The sequence below is a fragment of the Apteryx mantelli genome, chromosome 1 (assembly GCF_036417845.1).
Source record: "Apteryx mantelli isolate bAptMan1 chromosome 1, bAptMan1.hap1, whole genome shotgun sequence".
Lineage (NCBI taxonomy): Eukaryota > Metazoa > Chordata > Aves > Apterygiformes > Apterygidae > Apteryx > Apteryx mantelli.
The window spans coordinates 206,453,065-206,477,445 of record NC_089978.1 but is presented as its reverse complement, the minus strand read 5'-3'; the positions used below and the strand labels follow the sequence as shown (position 1 = coordinate 206,477,445).

General features: G+C 41.2%; 1 protein-coding gene across 1 annotated transcript in view; it reads right to left on the bottom strand.

Moving 5' to 3' along the window:
* LAMB4 (laminin subunit beta 4) overlaps positions 1 to 24,381 on the bottom strand; it is a 51,926-nt gene that overhangs the window by 10,843 nt on the left and 16,702 nt on the right. The window contains exons 10-26 of the mRNA XM_067316162.1: positions 23,562 to 23,741; positions 22,062 to 22,171; positions 20,693 to 20,772; positions 19,527 to 19,677; positions 18,429 to 18,560; positions 17,272 to 17,457; positions 15,974 to 16,095; positions 15,081 to 15,201; positions 13,905 to 14,082; positions 12,022 to 12,165; positions 11,251 to 11,482; positions 9,422 to 9,579; positions 7,508 to 7,732; positions 6,180 to 6,400; positions 4,839 to 4,935; positions 3,548 to 3,923; positions 3,019 to 3,179 (exon numbers count right to left, since the gene is read on the bottom strand). Of these exons, the coding sequence (XP_067172263.1) occupies positions 3,019 to 3,179; positions 3,548 to 3,923; positions 4,839 to 4,935; positions 6,180 to 6,400; positions 7,508 to 7,732; positions 9,422 to 9,579; positions 11,251 to 11,482; positions 12,022 to 12,165; positions 13,905 to 14,082; positions 15,081 to 15,201; positions 15,974 to 16,095; positions 17,272 to 17,457; positions 18,429 to 18,560; positions 19,527 to 19,677; positions 20,693 to 20,772; positions 22,062 to 22,171; positions 23,562 to 23,741 (2,874 nt within the window). The remainder of the gene's footprint in view (positions 1 to 3,018; positions 3,180 to 3,547; positions 3,924 to 4,838; positions 4,936 to 6,179; positions 6,401 to 7,507; positions 7,733 to 9,421; positions 9,580 to 11,250; positions 11,483 to 12,021; positions 12,166 to 13,904; positions 14,083 to 15,080; positions 15,202 to 15,973; positions 16,096 to 17,271; positions 17,458 to 18,428; positions 18,561 to 19,526; positions 19,678 to 20,692; positions 20,773 to 22,061; positions 22,172 to 23,561; positions 23,742 to 24,381) is intronic.

Sequence of the window (24,381 nt, the reverse complement as noted above, 5' to 3'; positions counted from 1 at the left end):
ATTCCTGTATTTACTTGAATTCTAGACACATGGTGAGTGGCAGGTGATTGAGTTTGTGTCACTAGTGTTTGATTTGGAACAGCAAGGAAGGACATGAACTGTAATTTTCTCAGTCAGGTTTTTTAATACCTTATTCAGCCAGCTGCTAAATAGGAATAGCTATTGATACCCATAAAACCTGCTCAAATGGATGCAAATGCAGTGGATCCTATGTCATTCTTCAGAGCCCAAAGAACACGGGCAGCCAATGGAAGTTACAAAAGTATGACGGAAATCTGATTAATGATACAAACCATTATTGATCTGCATTTGTCACTAGCTCATCCATTCCTGCAGTTACTGATTTGACAGAAGCTCCTGTCATTTATGCTCTTCTGAAGTTCAGGCAGGGGAACTGGTTCTGCCAATTGTAAAACCTACGAAATGATCACTTCTGTGACTCATGAAAGCATTTGTCCTGTCCCTATTCAGCACAGCACCCAAAAGTTGAATGGTTTGTGGAATTGAGGCCAAAATTTAGAATACAAATGGGAATTTATAAGTTTAATTTGGCTCTGGAAAAATTTAATCTCAGGGTTGATGCATAAAAAAAATGTATTCCCATGATAAGCCTCTAGGCCAGGCAACAAATGCTTTCCAGCAAAGGTCTTTCTTGTTTGCTTAGTGTAAGCTTTCCTCTAAGCAGAGACTCAAAAAGAGTGAAGAATATCACATTTTGTTTGCAGATTAATAGCCTAAAGAAAGAACTAAGGCCTTTTGAAAACTCATAATTTAAAGTTGTTGCTGTCAAGGCTGCCCACACCTCCAGCGAACCCAGAGTTTTTCCCAAATCCCCAGGGAGAAGTATGTGCAATAAGCCAGAACTGATGTGTCTGCAATAAAAAAGCAGTAAAGATCACTGATGAACATCTCTCTTTGTGTTGGTAACCAGCTCAGTTACTGTTGAAATCAATCACCAGACTCTCATCAAGTCCTTGTATGCTTTGAATAAGGCACTAAAAACCTTGGCCTTGCTTTGATTCAAGTTCACCAGAGTTTAGTTATTGTGTGGAGTCAGGTCTATTTATTTTATGTTTCAGCTCTTGGAAACATACAATTTAAAGTTAGATCTTTATACAAAACATCTGGCAAGAGTATGCTGTATCTCAATATCTGAACAAGAGACTATTTTCTATGCAAGAATTTCATTGGAGGAATATTTTACAGTGGTTCAGCTCTTCATTAAGTAGCCCAAATGCATTTTACATGCTTGGTTTGTGATGTAGCTGTTCTTTTACTTTAAACATAGCACCTTAGCACCGGCTTAATTTACACTCTAGGAAACCGTACTCAACACATTACAATACTGCAGTGGTGGTAAACCCAGGGGCCAAGGCTGTAAAGAGGTAAATTACTGAGCATTCATAAACTGCAAACATTCGTCCAAGGACACTGATGTTCTTGCTTTTTCCAATGATTTTAATTCATCATTAGATATTGACATTTCCTAGTCAGCCAGTGCATGCCTGTGAGGAAGTCTGAGTCCTGACCTTTGGTTTGCTTAATCCTCTGCAAAGAGAGGTAGGTTGGACCCCATTCCCTTCTGTGCATCTAGGGCACAAATGTGGCCCAGATAGGATACATGGCCATATCCTCCATCCTGCTCTACCCCATTTGCTTGGACCAGCAAAAGAGAGAGAGGGAAGAGCAGGCAGAGCAACAACGAGGATGGGCTGCTGGTCTGAGATGGAGATGGGGCAAGGGAGGCCAGGTCTCTCCAGGATACTAGAGAAGCTGCTCCCTTGAGGGACTGTTAACTGGTGCTGTTAGCTGTTTGGTAGCAGGACCAATGAATATTTGTGGCCCTGACCAGAAATGCAGCTTAAACTCAAGGTCTTGCCCTCCCCACACCCCCGTGTGCTTTTTATAGAACTGTTTATCTGCCTCCAGAGGCCTAAAGAGTGAGCGGGCTTGGAGCATAACCAGAGAGCATCACAGATACTTCAGCTGTGCATCCATTGACCTCACTGGGATTTATTGTTTTTTTGCTTTCCTGACTTTCTCAAAGTCAGCACAATACACAATCGAATTGGGAAACTGAGCCTGGGAGAATTGCTCTAAATCTTAATTAATCTCTCTCTTCCATCTTCCTTTCCCTCAGCTTCATATTCCATTGACCTTTCCTTCACTCTTCAATCTTATTTAGACTGATCCTTTTCTTGCTTGAATGAAACACAGAGGGACTCTAAATGGGTCATTAACTGTATCTTGTGTCTTCCACAGCGCTCACTGTATCTTTGGGTGGCTCGCACAGCTGTTTCTGAGGCCAGCTAGCGGAGCATATACTGCTGGCTGCCTCCTGCCCTTGTGGATGGTAGTATCTGCTCAAGATCCCCAGCTGGTACCTTTCCCTCCTTCTCCAGAGACCAGTTTGTGACATTGTCATTACTATTAGCAGCTTATGGAGACTATACTTAGCTCAAGCACGGACGGTGTAATTCTTTCAAAAATGCCAAGGAACTCAATTCTGACTTCACATTTTGTGATGGTGGAGAACTAGTTCCTTACCACATGAAGTTATATATTTTCCCATGGGAACACCGGGAAGTTACACTATGACTCCCTGCTTTAATTAAACAAACCCTTGCTAGACAACATTTTTAAAGTATTGCTAAGAGCGACAGGAGTCAGAAGCATGGGAAAAAAGTCCTCTGTTCTTCTAGTTTATGATCTTTTTGTCTATATTGTGAAACCAGGTGGCTTTTCAGCTTTATATCAGGATTCACCAGACTTTTGATTGATGTGACTCTGGCACATGCATCTGAAATTTAGGATGCTAGAAATCATGGCATTTTAAGATAAAAGGGAGTTTGGAAAGTCATTATAAAAAAATGTTGTTAGTATTTACATTTTTGTACTATTATAGGAAGCTAAAATCTAGGGATTTTTTGAAACATTGCATGATTCAATGGTGAGAAAAATGTGCATGGAATTTTATGGAAATGTTCACCTATTTCAATGAATTACTGACTGCCTTACCTTTGAGGTTCAAATAATGAAAACTGTGATGTAGATCTATTTTCTGTTGTAGAAGTTCATAGAGCAGGTCAGCTTCTTCCCTAGTCTCTTCTATTCTCTCATTAAAGTCAGGAAATTCATACAATATATTGTGAAGTGGATCCATTTGTGCAACTTCTTGTCTAAAAGGGAAATTACAGTTATGCAGAAGTCACGCTGGATTGCTCTTAGACTAGAACTGAGATAGACAATATTTTGAGGACAATAGATAATTTTCTAAATGGGCAGAAACATATACTTGTAATGGCTTATTTAGGAAACTTTTAGGATGAACTTGAAAAGTTCTAGCACGTAAGTATAGGCTTGCGGGGGACAAATTATATATATATGGATTATTTTGTTGACAGATCAACTGAAAACTGTAAATTAATGGTCCAGCATCTGTGTGCTGATCAGAAACAGGATTTGAAGTGCAGGGCATGGCTGGTGAAGCACCAGGAAGACAGCTTTCTCAACCAAGCGATCTTTACAGGGGTAGCAGAGTCCTTACTGCACAAAGGCATGAAAATCCTTGATGTCTGCGAATGTCTCCAATGAAAGAACAGGATGTTTCAAAATTCTTTCAATTTCAGAAATGGTGTTTTCAAAGCCTTTGAAGTGCATATCACAGCTGGGCATTTGTCTTCCTTTATCTTCTAGATTTGCAGCGAACCTCATTAACCCTTGAACAGTCTGAGAGAGGGTAGTAATTTCAGCATCCCACTGATCAAAACAAAGATGACACTGACGACAAGAGGGAAACTCTTTCTCAAAGCCACGGCCACACTGGTCACAAAACCTCCCGGTGACGCCAGCACGGCAGTTACACGCCCCAGTGGCTTGGTCACACTTGGGCTGGCCCGTTCCCTCCTGGTTACACTCGCAGGCTACAGGATGGGGACAGAAAGTTACAGAGTGTTGTTTCCCTGGGAGCAAAACACGCAAAAAGCATCACCCTGTATTTCACTACAATAAAAACAAACACGTTCTCTATGCTGTTGTTCAAGCCTGCTAGGCTGGGATTTGCAAGTGTGCCTAAAGGGATTGCCCTCAAACAGTATTACCTTGCTGAGCCAAGTGCTGATATATGAGGTTTATTTTTCTTTACATGCTTCTGCTAAAGGTTTCTCTTTTGCACCATAATAGTGTATTTCCTAACCGTACACAATCCGCTTTTCTAGCATCACTTCTCTTTAGTTATAAATTGAAAGTGAAATTTCACATCAGCTAACTTCAGCTGCCTAAAAGCCAAGCATCTAATCTATGCTAGTTATCTGGGCTCCTTCACAGTCAGTGGGGAGAAATAGGCACGAGCCCAAATCAACCTAATAGGTATCCAACAAAAATAGGACGAATCACTCTTCAGAGGCACTTATCTACCTGCACTGCCTAGAAGGAGCACCTGCTCTGATTAGAGGAGCTCAGACTAGATCTCCAGCTTTTAGACAGCTATAATCAGGTGAGATAAATCCCACCTGAAATCTCATGCTGGTATTTCATGAGCTGGGGAGCAGCTGCTCAGAGCTGCACTACATGCTACTTTGGCAGCCTTCAACTAGTGCAAACAATTTCTAAAGAGCAGACTGGAAAACAGTGTTCAGGCTACAGTGAACTGGACTGCTTGCCTAAAGCAACAACACAGATAAATATTATAATAATTTTATCCATCATATACACACAAATGTCTAAAGTATTAAAGCTGGTCTCTCTAGATGTATGTCCCATCTCCCCATGAATATAAAGGCCAGAAATTTATTTAAAGATAGTTTCTAATCCGTTTGCCCCCACCTAATAATACTTACGAATGCAATGTGTCTGTGGATTGCCAAAGTAATTTTCCTCACATTCATCACAACGCCTTCCACTGTAACCTAGCTTACATTGACACTGGCCTGTAAGCTGTAATGATAGTTCAGGATTAAATAACTGCCCACAGAGTAGAATGACTGAATATAGATAATCTATGGGTTTTTCTTTTCTCTATGACCTATATTATACACCTATGCGAAGACTGCAGTGGCACTGCTTTCACACATTCTTTAAACAACATAGTTTATATACTATTGGCCCAAGATTCCCAGCTACTTACAGTCACCTTCTTAAAGGTTGTGAAAACAAAATAGATTTTGAGATGGCTTTAATTTACTAACATGAAAGGTGTTGTATGTTTCAGTCTATAGATGATCTTCAAGAACTCATCATCTGACTATTATCTGAGAAAGGATTTTTCCTCTGTAATTAGCAAAACAGATTAATTAATTTCTTATTTTTGCTGGAGCAAAGTACTGATCTTGACAATTCAACTTTTAACTATATGATATATTAACTGTAACTAAAACCTCAAGGGTACATTATGTACATTGCTCTAGAAAATTTATTTTGGAATTCAGCTACTAAATTAAACTGCAGGGAATTACAGTTCAGATAACTAGTACAACTCAGAAAAGCAGTAGTGGTTCTTTGAGATTAAGAGCTACTTTTCCTAGGAAAAATTAGAAAGCCACTAAATAAACTGGAACGAACAAAAAGCATATTGAAAACAAAGTGTGAAAGCACATCAGCAAGATCTTGGGATAAACTCCTGGTGCTATGAAGTCAATAGCAAGACAGCTGTTGACTCCAAGGGATCACAATTTCACTGCTGCATTCTGAAACACTCATGTATTTTTCTACATTTCAGCCCGCAGAAGTGCACAGAAATTAAATACGATAAACATACTCTAACAGTATTATAGTTGAGGCATCATTACTGTCATGGCCTCAGCTGCTACTTTATGAAAAGTAATGCTTAAAACAACACTCACAAGACTCTTGGGTCCAAGACTGGACTTACTCCTTCCCTGTACGTATGCTTATGAGGCAAGTATTTCCTATGTGTCATTTTCTTACAAAGTATTTCCACGATCCACTTTACAAAGAAACATGCAGGCAAAGAGAACCTGTTTATGCGCAAGCTGCATTATCAGAACAGCACATCTGACATAATGACTCAAAGTGAGATCATTGTGCCAACTCCAAACTACCAAAGACTTGTATTTTCAGGGAGTAAGACAAAAAAGTATCCTCATTTATGAGAGGGTCCTGACTATGTCATGTCAAAATGCCACCATCACAGTTCCCAGAGAGCAGAATAACTTTCTTGCCTGGTTACACTGGTTACTTTGGGAATTTTCTGGATTGCAGTCACAGAGCTGACATCCTTTTCCACTAGCCATGTCCCAGTAGCCAGAAGCGCACTGGTCACAGGTAATGCCCACCACGTTAGGCAGGCATGGGCAGGCTCCCGTGGCTGGGTCACAGATGCAGGCTTCATTCCCAGCTGGGCACATGGCAGGGCTAACACCTGCAAGATTGCATATACATCCTGGAAAAAGAAGGACAATTACTATAGCAGATGATCATATAGATAGCCAATGGACAATCAGAATGGTATATAAAGTGCATGCTATAGCTTTACTTCTAGTAAGCTTGAAAAAGTTTTCAATCTCATATAGTCTGTGTACCTTTCTATGGTAGCTTACATATGGCTTTGAACAAACTTACTGTGAGCTTTTAATACTTTTAATACAGGCACAAAAAATGAAGGCCTAGTGAATTTTGAATATTATTAGAATGAAATGTTAAATATGCTGAATAAGGAGGAGCTGATTTACAGCAGGCACTGTAGAGCATGGGAAATGGCAGTTAATGGTAAGCCAACTGAGATAAGAAGTCTGCCTTGAGAGGAGACAAAGCTCTTGCTAAACTATTTCTAACTGACATCATCCAAGAATGAACAATGAATGGGCCTGAACTGTGTTTTGGAGACCTGCAGAACAAAGGAGCTTCTTGAAACTACTTAGATTTTTCTGACCTGTAGAAATTAGACCCTCAGTCAGCTTCATTTGTGAAAATAGTCTTTGAAACTGAGAAACCTTGTGAAGAAACTTATGCCTTGAATTTTCTTACACTCCCTTCTGTTAGAAATGCTGAGTTATTGACAGTGTCCTCATGTAGTCTGTTAAATTGCCTGAACAGTCTCTTTCTAGCCATTGGTAAGTCTGGTAAGTCTGGAGCTCAGCAAGGGATCATCTGGTTAACTGAGCATTGCTTAGCTAGCATCAACCAGCAATATGGATAAACAATTATCTTTGATTCCTTTAATTTTGATTCCTCCCTGAAAGGGCTGAATGCACATTTGTTTTTCTAACACAGAATACTGATTTCATTTCACAGATGAATGTTTCCTAGGAGAGTTATTCAGTATAAGATTTAGCGAGACTTGGATGACAGTGATGGAATTTAATAGATGCTATATTAACAGTTATTTGTATCACTGGATAGAAATGTATTCATCACTCTCAGATGCATATTTGCTCCATTGGTCTCCTTTAGTTGTACTGGCTCTAAAGGCTAACTTCTCCCTATAGCATAATTTCTTTAAAACTTTTCTTAGTGGTAATACGCAGCTGCAATGCTGTTGCTTACTTACTTCGGCAATTCTGATCGACGGCAGAGCCAAAATACCCTGGTTTGCAGAACTGGCAGTTTGCTCCATGTGTGTTGTGTAAACACTTGATGCATTCTCCAGTGACCCTGTTACATGATTCTGGGTCTGTCAAATCAATGTTATTATTGCAGGAACACGGCACACAGTCAACTCCAGGGCTTCTTGGATTTTTGTAGAACCCACTAGGACACTCATCACACTGATTGCCTGTCAGAAAGGAAGGTAAAAACATTTGCTGGCTGATGGGAATTCAAGTGAAACATAATTTTTAGCAATACTGTTCAAGGATTCAGACTGTCTGTTCAAATGTACATTTCCAACAGAAAATATCAACCTGTTTGACACTGTTGCGCTTTAATCCTACAGTCAGTTAAAATTCTCTCTCACATGCTGCAAGCTGATGAAAACACAATCTCCTCTTTTATACCAAGGAAGTCCATTCAATGGCAGTAAATAGACACCCTGTCAAATAACACCTTTGAACATCTTTTTCCAGTGAAGTCCTTCCAAAAGCCGTAGTAATGGTTGGGCTGTTCTGCAAGATTTTCCCTGTGGCCTTCAGGCCTGCAATGTCATGGGAAGGCGGGGGATGCCCCACCGGATGATCCTCCATGAGGTCAGATGAGTTCTGGGGTCTTCACTGGCTCTCAGATGCTCTGTTCTAGCTCACTGGCACTACCACTACCTCTGCAGCTACCCCAATGCCCTCCCTGGTCAGGGGTGCTCCCTCTATGCATCTTGGAAACCTTTCTGAGGCAGACTGGTGTCACTGGGACCTCGTCCATTGGCTCATCCTCAGCTAAGGACTCTCAGCTCCTTTGCCTCAGATTCCAGGTACCAGAACCTTTCCCGGTGTCTGAGGAAGTGAGCCTGGTACCACAGAGGTGACTCAGAGCCTCACTGGGAGCGATCAGGAGGAAGAAAGTCCAGAACTGCGGACAGTGGTAGTTTCTGAGGACTGAAGTCCCCTGGGTAAGTAACAACAAGGATAATTTTGGCCCTATAGCAATTACTCAAGCAAAACCCCTCTTGACTTAAAAAAGAACCTGGCCTAAGGAAAGATGATAGCATTGGTTCAGATTTAGTTGTGCTTTTCATTAAGGTTTCCTTCCATCACTGGAGGCCTTTCCAATGGCCGGGGGAAGAGAAATTATCTTTCAGTTTTGCCTTCAAGCTAAGTCAATGGGATCTTAAGAAATAGTGCTGCATCAGTTTGCAACAAAAATACATGCATCTGAGATAGCTGAGACTGGCATCCCCGCTTCTGAAGTGATCACTGGGACAAAGAATCAATCACTTTGGGCATAACATCAAAGCAAGATTCTTCTGTATGATGAGAGACTTTCTCTGATTAGGAAAACATATCAGATACTTTTGGTGCCTTAATCTTTTTAGTTTGGGCTTTTGGCACTTGTTTTTCAAAGAAAATGAGCAAGTGAAATTCTCCCCCCTCTCACCGCCAGGTTAATGCAGTGCCACAGGAAAGGACTAGGTTTCCAGTGAATGCCACTGGGACAGTTCAAAAGATGCAGAACAACTTCATGCCTCCTAATCATCTCCCTCTAAGCATCCCAGACTGGGCAACCAATACTGGAGCCCATTTTTGCAAAGCTGGGCACACACAATAGTTTCATCTAGGAATAAACAACACTTCAGATTAATTAATGGCTTCAATATATCCACATAGGTGAATCCATTGGTCAAATACTAATTGCAGAATTCACACTTTTTCTCAGACAGAATTCTCCCACTCTATTTCAGTATATTTAGGCATTAACTTTTCTTATCTATTTTATTACCATTATCTCACTCAGCATTTCTGAGCAGAGGATGGTAACTTTTCTGCCTTGCATTAATGTTTATATAATGAAAATCAAGCTTTATTTTGCTTTGTACCTGAATATCCCTTGAGACAATTACAGACTAATTGTGCAGTCTGGGAGTCTTGGTAACAGGAATGTGCAAAATACCTACTGCTGGTAGGTGCCTCTGGGCACATGCATGGGTGGCAGGGTTCTCTTTTGAGAGGATTTCCATAATAGCCATCCATGCACCTGTCAAAACAGGTAACACAAAGCAACATGAATCGACAAATGCGCCTTTCAGTCCTGCAGGTGAATCAATTTGTATATATTTATAATTAATTTAACAGTCCAGGTCATTGTAATGTTATCCCCACTAATTGGTACAGGAATATCCAGCTTCGAAGATGTTCAAAAATGTAGCATCAGAGCTGCATTCCCAAAATCTAGCAAAAAGATAAAAAATCTTACATTTTCTTTCCAAGAAATATTACTGAAGACTTTCACCTACTTTGGAACAAATTTAATCTAAGTGGTAATATATATATCACACATCACACATGCTCTGTGTACATAGCTAAAAGCTGCATTGTAAAAATTGTGCATATTCATCTATCACATATATTCATTTATCACTCAATATACACACAAAGAGTGGTTGAAATGACATTAGAAAGTCCTGGTGTGAGTAAAAAAGTCCTAGCATGCAAACTCTTCATTCACTGCACTCAGAGAATACTGCCTATTGCAAATGCTGCATATATATTGAAATCAGCCACGCTCTGTCCGATACATTTTGCGAAACCAAAGCAGCGGCTGTTGATACGTGGTGGCCGCTGCGCTTTACCAAGGCAGTTGGGCAGTCGGCAGCCAGCTTGCTGGTGAACATGGAATTGGGCTCAGAGGTTGATGGCAAAGGGGCAGCTGCACTCACTCCCTGCCATCCTGCCCAGTCCTGGTCCCTCCCTGCGGCCCCACGGCAGGACAACGGGATGGCTTCTGAAGCAGGTCCCGTCAGTCTTTAATCTGTTTTATTGTGGCAAACGGGAACACAATTCTGTACATTTATACAACCCTGGCTAAAAAACGTGGCTACTCAATGATCTTTGCCTTGGGGCCTGGAGCTTCTGTGGAGGCACAGGGCAACAAGTGTTTTGCTTTTCCATTTTTAATCTATTTACCACATGCAAGCAATATAGCTACGGGCTATATTGTCCAAAACTGTTGCAAGAAAAGCTCAATAGGTTTCATGGGGAAATTCTCTTAATAGTGAATGACAAGGTACAAACCAGCCAAACTAAATTAACCAGCTAATGAATTTTATTTTGATGTCCACATTGAACTCTGATACTGCTGCCAGGATGTAGAATAAAAGAGGAACACTGTTTCTAATGGAGCTGGAAACATGTGGGAAAAGTCATTTGCTGGTCACATGGAAATGATACAAACCAGCAAAGAGGGCATATTTATTTAAGCTCCTCGGAGATAATTACAGGTATTAAAATGAATATTTGGCACTAGTTTAGCCTCTTGGCAATTTGAAAGCTGGCAGGAGTCAGTCCATCTCATACACGGTGCTTCACACGTGTCTCCAAGCACATGGCACTTTGACACCTTGCACAAATCGCAACAGGAGCCTGGTGCAATATTGTGCACACACTATGCCCCAAATCCTCCCAAACAGTTAAGATGGCCCAGCACCTCACCAGTTGCATTTGCTGAACAAATATGCACCTGCCATTCAGTAGCGAGGCCCAGTTTAACCCTAGTTTTATGCATGTGTTTCCAGTTAAGGTCATTAATTCATTCATGGGGACTTACGTGGGCCCTGATGGCTGAAACTGGGCCGGCCCCTAGCAAAATACATGTTTTAAAGAGCCACCACTGTTGGGGCGAGCTTTGCAGCAAATGCCCATCACCTACCTTTCACAGCGGCTTCCAGCTGTAAACCCTCCACAGTTCAGGCATGCTCCAGTCACTGGGTCACAAAGCTCTGCGTAGCCATTACACGAGCAAGGGCGGCAGTTGGGAAATCCAAAGTACCCAGCCAGACAGCGGCTGCAGCGTTGACCAACAACCTCTCGGCGGCAAGAGCACTGCCCTGTCACCTGGTCACACAGCGTGCTCACTGAGCCTCGGGGGTGGCATTCGCACGCTGGAAAACACCAAAGGCAAAGCTGCATCCTGAACGTATTCCCACCATGCCGGTCATCACTGACACCTCTAGAATACAGTGTTGCTCCACCCAGAGATGCCCCGGGGATGGGTAAATTTGTTAATTTTGTGGAAACATTCTGTACATTGCTTTGCACAAAATGATGGATTCAAAGTCCTGAAAGCTTTGGTGTGCTTGAAGAGCCAGGTACTGAAAGCTTTGCAATTGAACACTTTGAAAATCAGTATTTAATCATTATATTAAATGGAATAGTTTGCAAATCTGAGGAGAGGGCGACAAATCATGTGAGAAGAAGTTTTGTGCTAAGACCTCTGGAACTGTGTGTTTCCAGCCAGGAAGGACTAGGCACTGACCCTTCTACTTTCATTTCTGCACCCCCTGCAAAACTCAGGAAGTGCAAAGCCACATAGAAGTGACTAGGACAGAAGTCAGCCTTGGTCCTAAAAGCTCAAATGAAGTTAGCTGGAGGGATGGGCAGAGCCTCCCCTGTTTTGTAGGGGTCACTGCCGAGTACTCACAGTAGCAGCCGTGGAACCCAAAGCCATAGCTCCCTGCCGAGCATGTGTCACAGCAGCGACCCACGACATTAGCTTTGCACTGGCACTGGCCCCCGAGTTTACTGCAGCTGGTATTCAGCGACCCTTGGGGATTGCACTTGCATGCTGTCAACAGGAAAGAAAATCAGAACAGGTTTATTTAAAAACAAAATGAAGCAAATGAGTGTGACTGTTCTCATACACTTGAGGTTTTACACTTAAAAATGGGAAGGAAAGAGCTTGACTACCTTATATCATGAGTTCACTAACCACTGACAGCCATAGCTTGGATTATTTGATATTTTTGTATAAATGATGATGGTGTATCAGGCACCAGCACAAGTCTTGATGTTGGAGGTGTCACATTCAGGCCTCGGCCTATACTGGGGAGGACAGGAAAGGGCGTATCAAAATGTAGATCCAAATAGAAATATCCTGAAGTCCAGTAGTGTTTGATATATGTCTGCATCTAGCAGCAGTGTTGGACATAATCTGCATGCAATACTTAGCCTGCACCTGTGTATGAAGACTGATGCTTCTGGACACCTTGGACTATCTTGGCAAGTGAAGCTGGTCTGAAAACTCACAGAGGATCTTTGTGCAGGATGCTCAGAGGCCGCTCCAGTTACTGGTGCTCTGCCAAGGCTACCGGCTGTCTGGAACTCTCTGGGACTGCACCTTGTGTTCATGTCCACCTCTCTCTAGGACATCTCAAACAGAACTGGGAGTGCCACTTTGGATATTCTCTGGCACACAAGCCACTGCTATCACCAGCCATGCAGGTAGTGCTGAGATCATGTGACTCGAGGTTTGGTTACTGAGTCACAGAGCTGCCTCCCACCTTGCAGTGGGGCTCAGGGTACTGACTCCCTGAAGACACCAAGTGCACTGCTGCCTCCAGAAACCAGAATCCCAAGATCTCTCCTAATTAGGGTCTCTAAAACAAAACTTTATTTTATTTCACAGGATGCCAACTCTAGAAAGACAAAGTGCAAGTGTTTCATAGCGAGAATCACATCACTATGGGGATGAAGCTAATGGGGAGTCAGCACAGACCTAACGTAAATGAGGGGGACTCTGTGGCTGCATAGTCATGACCATATCACATGATGTGTGAGTGAGCATCTATTCTAAAAATAGCCAAAACCAAGCAGAAGCTATCAAGTCCATTGGAGGCAAAGCTCCTGCAAGAAGCTGACCCTCAAAGTTGCCCAGAAAGGTACCTCCTGTTAGTGGAAGTACAAAGAAGCTCCACAGCTACAGGTCCAACATAGGAGAAGTCCACTGAGTTGCTGAGCCACAAGCTGCCTTTCCACTAGTGGGTCCAGGAGATTGCCCAAGGCTTCAAACCCCACCTGTCTCTGCCCACTTCCTAGGAAACTGGTGAGGTTTTCTTGGTGAATCTCTTCAAGCAAATAAGCTTGTGTACCATCCATGCCCTTGCATCCAGCTGCATCTGTGGCTGAGGGCTTAAAAACTCCTATGCCACTTTCGGGCAACCAGACAAGTACCAGCCAGTGCTAATGGAAGAGCTAACACGTATGCACTACTGCTTTGGCCATCTGGTGAAGCTGCATCTGGTTGCAACATTCTTTGAAAAACACACAAGCACTGCCATGGTTCCTGTCTCTGTGCTCCACAAAGTCTATCACGTGTGATGTACCAAAGGACATATACCACAGAAAGCTGTTTGCACATTTGGCGTTCAACAGGACATATTCTGCATGTTCCTACACACCATGTGCTGATAAGCTTCACCTACCTACACCGCCACAGGCTGAGAGCTCACCAGTCAAAATATCCTACATACCCAAGGTAAAATCAGTAATCATCCAAAATAACTATCTGGTCAGGTTGCTCCTTACCAACTGCTCCGTTATGAATACGAGCTGACAAGCTTGCTATGAGCCTTGCACATGCTTCGGGCAGGATGTGAGGTCCAACTTCTGATGCAATTTCAATACAGTGATACTTCTGGTACTCATCTAAATCTTTTTTACTGCATAAGTTCTTCACAGAGCTGATTCTGGGAATAAGTCCAAGCTTTGGCATTAAGAAAGAAAAGAAAATATTTATGCTTAGATATGCTGAAGACTAGAATTTCCCACATTCTGTTACTGTGCTTCTCATTGCAAGGACAGAGGCCTTGAGCACCACATTTTTAAATCTGTCACTGTGCTGTTCAGTCATCTAAATTCACATTTATTTGAAAGTTCTAGACATTTCCTGAGTTCTTCAGATAAAAGAGACTGTATATAAAAAAAATCCAGTTATAATAAGACCTCAAATGCATGCACAGAACTGGTTTTACTGCTAAGAGGTGCCATATTTATGACTCTGAAAGCAGTATCTGGCCAAAATTTGTACTTGTATTACCGAGATAGAGAAAAATCAGCTGAAGACTTTATGTCCAAGTATAGCCAGCCCTTGTCAAGTTCACTTCTACAGAGATAATTAGAGGAATGAATTTTAAAATATTTTTCAAAGGTCTCAGGAGAAGAACCCAAAGCTAATACCCAGTTCATGAGTTCTTGGAAACTTGGGAAAATTTTGAATCTGATTCCAGGGAAAGTGCAGATCTGATTTTATTTTCCAATGTCAGGGCCCATCTCTAAACATAGCCATCATTTTTAATTAGAATCAGACAAATTACATAGATTTTCAAAAAATGCAGATGCATGAAGAACTGCATGAATGCATATCCCGAACCACAGCATCTTGTCAGCATATGTGGAGTGTGCTCATAATAAATAAGCAACAAATAGAGGTATGTCTTCTAACTGACTATTAACATATGCAACAACTATGACTTGATGAGCTATTGTATTATTGCTCCATAAAAATTAAAACATAAAATTCCTTCTTTCCATATAAAAACATGTAAACCCAGTACAAACAGAGGTAAGCAGAAGCTCACTTCTCTGAATTTCTGATAAAACATATTTTTAAATGATTTTTAAATATTTTGAATGTCTGTGTAAAAAAAAAAAATCAAACTGGTATAAATACAGCTTAAAGGGAATTGTGACAGAATTACTCACTGAGTCGATCAAGATGAACGCTTTAACCTTTGGGTCAGAGGCAGACAGCTGAGAAAAATAAACATCCACAGAATATTGCGTTCCTGGCTCTAAACAGACTGGCTTTTGCAGAAGTGCAATTCTGTTTGGTGGAAATAAAACACAGTTAAGGCCAGGAGTCAGGGGTCTCTCAGCAGAGCAGCATGACATAAGTTTATGGGGTGTCATGAGCTGTCCCTCCTCTGCCGAAGAGCAGCAAGGCCTCTCTCTGCCCACGTCCTGAAGCTGGCCACCGCTGCCCCTGAGCAAGCCCTGCTGCAGGGCCCCCTCTGCTTCCCAAACATGTCCCAGCTTGCAGGCTCCTGCGTCACTGCGTCACTTTGGGAAAGCTACACAACTTCTGCCTGTCTGATTGCACACGGTGAGGTTAAACTGAGAATGGCAGGTTTTATTCCACCAAGCAAAGGAGTCTGCAGCTCACTATTCATACTAGTCCTTTCCTGCTGCTGTTTGATCAAGACTTCAGTAAGTCCTCTCAGCTCCTTTCTGTTCTTTCCATAGGTGCAATCTGAAAATCTGGTTTTGAAAATAGGCTAGGACGGTGTCTTTAAAACAATATTCCCTTTCTATACTGAAATAGCTTTAATTGGCTTTCTGTCAAAGCAACAACCAACCCCAGCAGAATCTAAGGCTGCTCTCCTTGCTTTGACAAACCTTTGCCAGACTGAGGACTGAAGCATCAGATTCTTAGTTTAATCCTTAGGTCTACATGGTATTGTGGTGTGACAGCAAGAGGAAAGGCCATGTGTGTGTTTCTAACATTCTAATACTCCCCCACATCTATTGCTCTGCAGTGCTTCAATAAAAGATTTGAACACAGAAAATTACACATATAAGAACTGGAATAGCCAGACCTTTTCATAGCTGGGAGAGCCAATGCATGTGACTCCTGTGAAATGGCCCTGTTTTTGCAGTGTTGACTTGACAAAATACCAGTGGGTTGAATGGCAACACTTGCTAGCCAGTCTTCCCAGGACTGTAAACAAATGAAAAAAATTATGATCATTTTTCACACCTGAAAAGCTTTCTCCTTGCCATGGTTACTGAAAGCCAACTGAGTGACAGCACACTACAGTGAGAAAATAGATTTCCTCTTTGTTCTTTACAAGATTAAAAAAAAATATGTTATTTGTGAGAAATGCATTGTATTTGCCATGGCTAATGCAATTGGATTAATGGAAATGGACCTCAGCTGGTGCAAATGGAAACAGTTCTGTTAAAGTCAGTGGAGATCTTTCCATTCTTAGCACAGTGGTGTTCCAGAGAGATCATTCATTATGTACCTCCACTCGCATCTAATAAAGAATAACAAGCATAAAAGACTTTGTAACAGGAGTCTTTAAACTTCAACTGTTTTGTCTAATTCATATATAGAAAAATCTACATCAAACCAGCCTACTGCAAAATTATTCAATGCCTATTTTCACATTTTAAGTCAATGGAAATTTTGTTTGCCTCAGAATGACAGGAAAATAGCAGAATACAGTAGGCAGAATGAGTATCTCAAATGGTGTGATTATCCTAGGGAGCTGAGATGGGAAAGAACATGGCATATACAAATATTAGTAAAGATAAAACACTTGTATGTGTTTTTGAACATATGGGTCCAGTCTTGGATTTAACTAGATCTGTATTAATAGATTTTCCTAGATGTGTCTTCATCATTGAGAAATTTTGTCCAGGCAGAAAATAAGATTTTGTCTATTTTCCTACAATGTTCATACACCTCACAGTCCAGCTGGAGCAATTGGGAAGCTGGATGTCTGCAAAGTCCTGGACAAACATCCACAGTGTATGCACAGATTGCACATGCACTCCTGCATGTGCAAATATTCCTGCTTAGGAAATCCCAGCTAGAAATACGGGATACTCATCTAAAAGGAGCTGTATTTTGCATGTTTTGTGAACAAAAATCCGATCCAAGCAGAGGTAACAGATCAGAAACTCCAGAAGATGAATTCTTGGCTGATGGCTAGAAAATATTTGTCATTGTGTTTTTTTAAGAGTGGAAAGAGTTAAGGGGATTGGCAGAGGGCATGTTATTTCTCCTTTGGTAAGGATGAAAAGGCAAACAATTTTAACTTTAAACACAAGGAGTGAGAGGAGTTGCCATGTCATATTACTGGCAAAATAGACCCTGCATCACAAGTACCTCAGGCTCATAACGGATGATGACATCAAAGTCCATAGCAAAGGGGATGTTGTTGATGGTAAATCTCAGTCCGGCTCCCCCAGGAACCCGGGCGAAGCCAGGTCCCGTCCACGTGACAGGCCTGCCTGGGCTAGGCTGCCTGAAAACAACCGCCACAGCGGAGTTTGGTCCAAACTGTATTGTACCCTGCAAAAACATATTGACATTTTCACCAATAAACACAGTCAAGTTAGGAAAATACAAATTCAGAAAAATGAAAGGAAGAATTTTTGCCATGTAATTTACTTATTTCAACCATTAGTCAGCCTAATTTTCTAAACGTACTCTAGATTTACACTCTAAGAACTCTCAACTGTAGGAAGATTAGTGTCACTTACAGAGAAAAACTTTTCATAGCTTTGCAACGACAGCAGTGAGAGCAACTAGACTAACCCATCAATCTCTGTATATTTGGCATCTCCAAGCATCCACACTGCAAACCTTAAATGGATTAAATTCGATTTTGTACATGGTTGGACTTTTCATTATAAGCACTTGTATCTGTGCAATACGGTTTCCCCTCAGAAATACTGGAAATGTATTCAGATGTATTTTAAAATAGTGATAGTTCTATTTAGAAAATGCATGTGCATGTGCCTACACATGTACAGATATATACATTTTCTAAGTAGAAGTAACATCATTTAAAAAAGAGTTTAAAAGACCTTTCTCTTTTAGAATTAAGCATGGGCATATTTTTCAGTACAATTTACATTTCATAAATATCAATACTTACAATGACAAAGCTGACAACATTTAAGTATAGTAGGTACTAGGTAAGCATCTAAGTACAGCTTTGATGTTGAAAATGTCTTTCACACACACAAAAAAGTTTTGTTTTCATGGGGGCTCTTCCCTTCTAAACAATTAATTGAACCTGACTCTACAAACTGTGCTAGGCATAGCAAAATAAGCCTGCCTCTATGAATTATAAAATGTCCAGCCCGATTGTGTACCAAAAATTTATTTCATTTGTATCAGGATTGTAATGTCTAAAACTGTGAATTTCGTATGCTCAGACACTGCTAATACATTTCCTTGCCCAATCTTCTGTTGCAAAATTATATTTTAGCATTTGGTGTAATCTTTTGTTTAAATAACTTAAAACACCAATTTACCTGTTCCAGTCCTGCTTTTCTTACACTTCGTTTCTTGCTCCTGTTTAAAACAATCTTTCCATTTTCTATTGTGAACTCATACCCTTGCTTTTGGAAATAGATGTCACACTTTGGAAGAGCTGTTGGTTTAACCTAAAAAACAAAAGTAATAGGGGAGGGGACAGCACTGTCTGAACTATTTTGAAGGCTAAGCAGCTAAGTAAAAGTCCACATTCGAAAAACAAGCTCTATTTTCTGCTGGTGAAACTCTAAAATAGGGCCCAGCAACTGCTGGAAACTTTTTTCACTCTGTTACAATTAACTTGTACTTCCTCTCGTAAGCTATGTTCCAGACATCTGTTTTCCATTTCATTACTGGACTGTAGGACGATTACTGGTTGTGATTATAGCTAAATATTTTCGGATGTGACCTGCAAATAAACATTTTTTTTATTATTCCTTCTCTATAGCTTCTGGACAACACATCAGGGAAGAAATATTAGTAAAAATGTAGGCAGCAGAAGGGACACATTCCAGCAAGGTCAGACTTGCACTCTGGATGGAGAACAGCTACATTAATTTTGTGAATAATAAGAATAGTAAGAATAAGTGCTCTAAAAACATTATGAATGGATGTCAAATTCTTGAGAAAATTGGGCTATAATCAGTGCCATGATACAAAGCAGCAAGAATGGAGTCCAATGGATCAGAGAGGAATTTAGTTCTTCCCCCTGTTGGAATTTCCCAGAAATATTAAATTTGTGATAGCTCCTCCTGGAGCTCTTGGTAACTCAAATACATCTTCTAATTTAATTAATTAAATTAATTGCTCTAATTTATACTACACCAGCCCCCACCTGAGGAGCAGCAGGGACAGTTTCGCACATGGTCACACCATGCTGCAGTGACTGTTCCCTGGTGACCGCCACAGTTCAGGTGCAGTCACGTCCATGGAAACAAAGATGAATTGATGAGGGCTGCGGGATTTGCTTTGTACCTTCCTGCTAAAGAGCAGCTCTGGCTGCTCCCCTGCGATGGCTGCTCTCCTCAGCTTTGGCTCCCCTGCAACCACCGTATGAATCTCCTCTCACTTCAACACCTAAACAGCACACAACATACCAAAGGTGCAGACCCAGAAAGGGGCTTTGCATACTCAGCTTCATAAATGTAGTAATCCAGGGGTAAAAAGAAGAAGCCTGAGGCTGGTTCATTACACTGGCGGCTCACGATGTTGGGAAGACACGTGCACTGACCATCCTTTGGTGAGCACCTAGGGTAAGAGTTGGTAAAGGAAGGATATGACAGCGTAAAACACCTGGGTCCTCCGAGCACAAAAGGAGCTAAATTCCACCTTTGTTTCAGCTTTGTTTTGTTTCTTTCATCATCAGACTGGATCTGTTACAAAACTTTTTCCTACCACTGACCACCTGTTTCCTCTCTCTGATGCTGGATTTATTCAATGCTACTTTTTCATTACTTAAGAGAGATATGACAGGCTCTTTCTGTTTCTGTCCATTCCATAACCTGAAGCACAGATTCCTTTGTTTCTTGAGCACCTATCACTATCTATTATTATATCTGTTTCTGTATCTATAACCGTATCTATGACTATTCTTAAGACTCTATCACCTATCATTTTTAGAGACAGAACATTAGGTCAGAAGGACTTTTGATTTGATGCAATATAGTAGTGTTCATATACTTAGACTCTTATTTAACACATCAGATAATGGCTAGCTATGATTTAGCACACACTGAGCATATTAAGGAATTGTCCTATGGGATCGGATTATATGATCCTATATCTGAAATCTAACAATCAATGATCTAAATCCTGGAGGAGCACAACTGAAACAAAGCTTTTCTCTAAAATGATACCTTTTGCATAGGAGCCCAGTACCTCTGAAAAAAATAAGGTATTTCTAGCTTTTAAAGTGGATGTTGGAAGCTAAGTCAAAATGTCACCCCTAACTTACTGCTAATTTCTACTAATATTAGAGCTTCTCATTCTCTCAAACTAGACGGTTTGTATTTTTTATTAAACTAATCTTGACTCCATGTGTTTCAAAGTGGACTTCAAAAGAAAAAAGGTAAATCTCCTTTAAAATCACAAATAAATTTCCAGGATCCCAACATGACTTTATAGTGTTTGTATGTGACAAAATTATGTCTTCAGTTTATTCTCCCATTTGTACTAAGACTGTATGAAACTAATTAGAAAGTCTAGCCAGAGAGTTTATAAAACCAAAACCAAGAAAAAAACTTCAAGGACAACATTAACTTACAAGTTATTCTGGGATCCCCCAATGTCACAGTCACATGGAGAGCAGCCATACAAGCTCTTGCCAAGGCCCCAGTATCCTAACTGGGATATAAAGAAAGCAAAGGATTTTTTACAGAAAATATTTAAGTATGTAAAACACAACATGATTTACTTCCCTGGATGAACAGTCTTCTGGAACTATGATGCAAGTAAAGTTAAGTATGTGTGTGTTATTAAGGCTCAAGTCCTAAAAGACAAAACTGCTGTATAAGCCATACCACACTGTCCACAGAGCTCTGCGGAGCATCAGCAAAGTCCATCTCCTATGTCTAGCCCCTTCCTCTGCCTACAAAATCTGTACAAATAGAGCAATTTTCTGCACTTTTTGTTTGCTTCTTCTGCTATTTAAAGCTGTTTTAATTCTGTAGATAGATACAATAAGCTCTGAATCCTTCACTCTCAGAGTCCTTCACATCTGTGGACTGTTCCCAGGCTGCCTATCTGTGCTTGGCCAGGTGACACTGTGAGATTGTTTCTGTTACCTGATTGCACAAGTGCTCAGACACTGCAAGAAGGGCCAGATTTTTACCCATTTGTCCAACCAAGTTGCACTGGGAACAGCAAAGATGGTTTGAGCATGTGATTTTGTATTTCCTTCCCTTTCCATGAGTGCTGCTCCTAGCGCAATTTGATTGCACAAATGTTTGCAAACAGTAAAAACAGTAAAAACAAATATGTTAGGGCAAAATGCAAGTGTACAGCCATAAAATTGTTTTGAATTTTGACTAAATCTAATTTTCTGGCAAGATGTTCCTTCAATGTTGCCTTCATAATGAAAGAAAAAATACTACAAAATGCTAGTTATCTGCAAATATTTCGAGAAAAGCTAAATCCACATCTATTCCTGTCCTTCCCCGCAGGCTGACTCCCATGGTAGCAGTAGCTCATATCCCAAAACACCAGGGTGTCCTTCTTTTCACAGTCATCTTTCCTTCCCAGGTATAGTCTGTTGAGGACAGGCTTTGAGTGGAGAATCTAAAGACACTGACAGGGACAGCTGAGGCTCTTGCTGGTTTCATCACCTGAAAGCCCAATCCTATTCCATGAACACAGAGTAAAGCCAATGCAGGCCCAAGCAAGGGCCAAAATCCCCAAGCTGCACCTGCTACAGTGGAGAGACTTCCTGAGTGAAAACAAACTGTTTTCATAATCCATCTAATTCTAAATGCATAAGAAATGACGTAGCATACACAGAACATATGCCATTCTCTCTTTTGATGAAATACCATCGCAGAGCCCACAAGGAGGCAGGAGATGGGAGCGGAATCTTCTAAAACCACATGAATCAAGATCCAATACAATGTAACATGAAAAACTGTCTGAACACATACGACACATTTTTCACAGCGTCGCCCAGCGGCATACTGCTGACAGAGGCACTCTCCAGTCGCAGGATCACAGCTGGAGAAAGGCAAACTGCCAGAGGGATCACAGTTGCAGGCTGCAAGGAAAGAAATGTGCAGTTACTTCTGTGGGCGCTGCTGAGAGCAGCAGAGCTGGCATTTGCTTCAGATGTGGCATCAGAGTGACAGGCAGTCTCCATCATTCGGGTAAATAATCTGCAGATCAACATCCCCTGACACCCTGCAGCAACCTGATTGTTTTGGGGGGATGGACCTTTTCCTTGGTGGGGAACCTCTCTGGGGGGAACAGGGAATGACTGGCAGAAGTCCAGTGCAGTGATTTTCTGTGCATTCCTGCGTGCTGATCCTCAGATTTTGCTCACAAGTTCAGAATGTCCCTGAGTAGGAGAAGGAGGCATTGTTCAGTGAATCTCATTCAGAGAAATGCCTGGCTGCAAGCTCTCAAGACAAGCAGTCAGCAGCTTTCTCATTCCCCTGTCACTTCAGTGCTATGTATGAAGAGCCCCAAAACACTGGCCCCAAAATTTAGAAACCAAGCAGAGGGGGCAAAATATATCATGGTCTTGTTAGGCAGAAGGAGTATTCATACTGAAGAAGATTTGTTTCAGGCCAGGTGGATTTCTCTTCATTTTATGTGAGTTATTTTTTGAGCATGGAACCTAAAATGAGTGGAATATGTGGATTTGGATGGTATTTCCATTTTCCTCTTCCTAAGAAATACATTTGCTTCCTGATGAATGGCTTCTAAATGTATTTAAAAGAACAGTTTGGACCATGACTTCCCAGAATGAGCCATACATATTTTCTGTAGACACTAGTCTTAGTTACTGTGAACCCTAAGGAATGGCAAGCAGAACATTACAGCCCTGGCACTATCACCCAGAGTGGGAAGAAAGGTATTAGGAAATGCTTATATCAAGTTAGCCTGCACCTGCCCTGCATAGTTTGTGACACCTTTGTTGAGAAGTAAGCACTGAGAAGTGAAATCTGGCTAAATGAGCTGGCCTCAATCTCCCCATCATGGCAGCTAGACCGCTTCTGAGGCCAGGGCTGGACCATCTCAACACTGCACTGTGCTGTGTAGAGTCCGGATATCCTCAGAGTGATTCCTGGGATCCTTTCCACGGCTCTTAAATCATCCTTATGCTGATTTTGATTATAAAATAACATTCATGTGTTTTAATCTCCCTTTTCAATGAAATTGCCTATTTAATGATCCTTCTATTAATAACATTCTTATCTTTTATAATATACCATGTGTTCTGCAAATTATTTTGTATCTTTTCAGTCCTGATAACCTTTGCCTTCCTCAGGAATTTAATGTCCCTGACATTAAATTACAGTAGGCAACTGGGTATTTTGGAAAGCAGGTAGTATCTATGTGTTAGTATGTGTTTCTAGGGGTTCTACTACCTCAATAGCTTAAAAATGCTTTGGGAAGAAGAATAAAAGAGGTGGTTTACATACACTGGCAGCCTAGAGGGTCATTGCCACTCAGGCCATAGTAGTTTGGCCTGCACTTGTCACAGCGGACTCCCTCGACGTTGTCCTTGCAAGGGCATCGACCAGCAATAGTTCCCAGAACAGGGTCTGTGCGGCTCTCACACAGGCCGTTGTGCAGCGTGCCTTCTGGGTCACAGTCACAGGCTACACAGGCAGTCAAGGAGACATAAAAAAAGTATATTTAGATAGAAGCTTGAAAAAGCTATAAGGTTGCAGAGGGATACCACACATGAGCCACCTCCACAGAGCTAGTCTGAGTTGTCCATGGCTGAATTATTTCCCAGAAACATTGGATTGAACAGGAGACACTAGTTTTATGAAGCATCCCGTTTTTCCCTAAGGTACTAACCATTTCTCACAGCAGAGCTAATATCTACCACACCTCTCCCCTTGGTAGTCTTCCCCTCTGCTCCTTAAGGGCTTTTTGCTCAAAATGGCCAATCAATTATTACAACTAAATTATACTCAGAGCATTTTTCCCATGCTATGCTAATACTGAATTTTGCTCATCTTTCAGAAGAAGGGCTTGCATGCCTGAAAATTTATTTTTCCCATATATGGCACTAGCTCTAGCAAAAGATACTACTTGTCCCATCATTTATCACCTCTTTTATAATCCATGACTATCACAGAAGCAAAAACACTATTGCTATGCATATTTATATTGATGTTGTTTAAGAAAGATGACATTCCTGCTGGATTTCAAAGCTCAGTTGAGCAATGAGTTGAAAGTACACAGCTCCTTTTATAATGCTTGTTTAAGGATGCTGTTATGCAATTATTT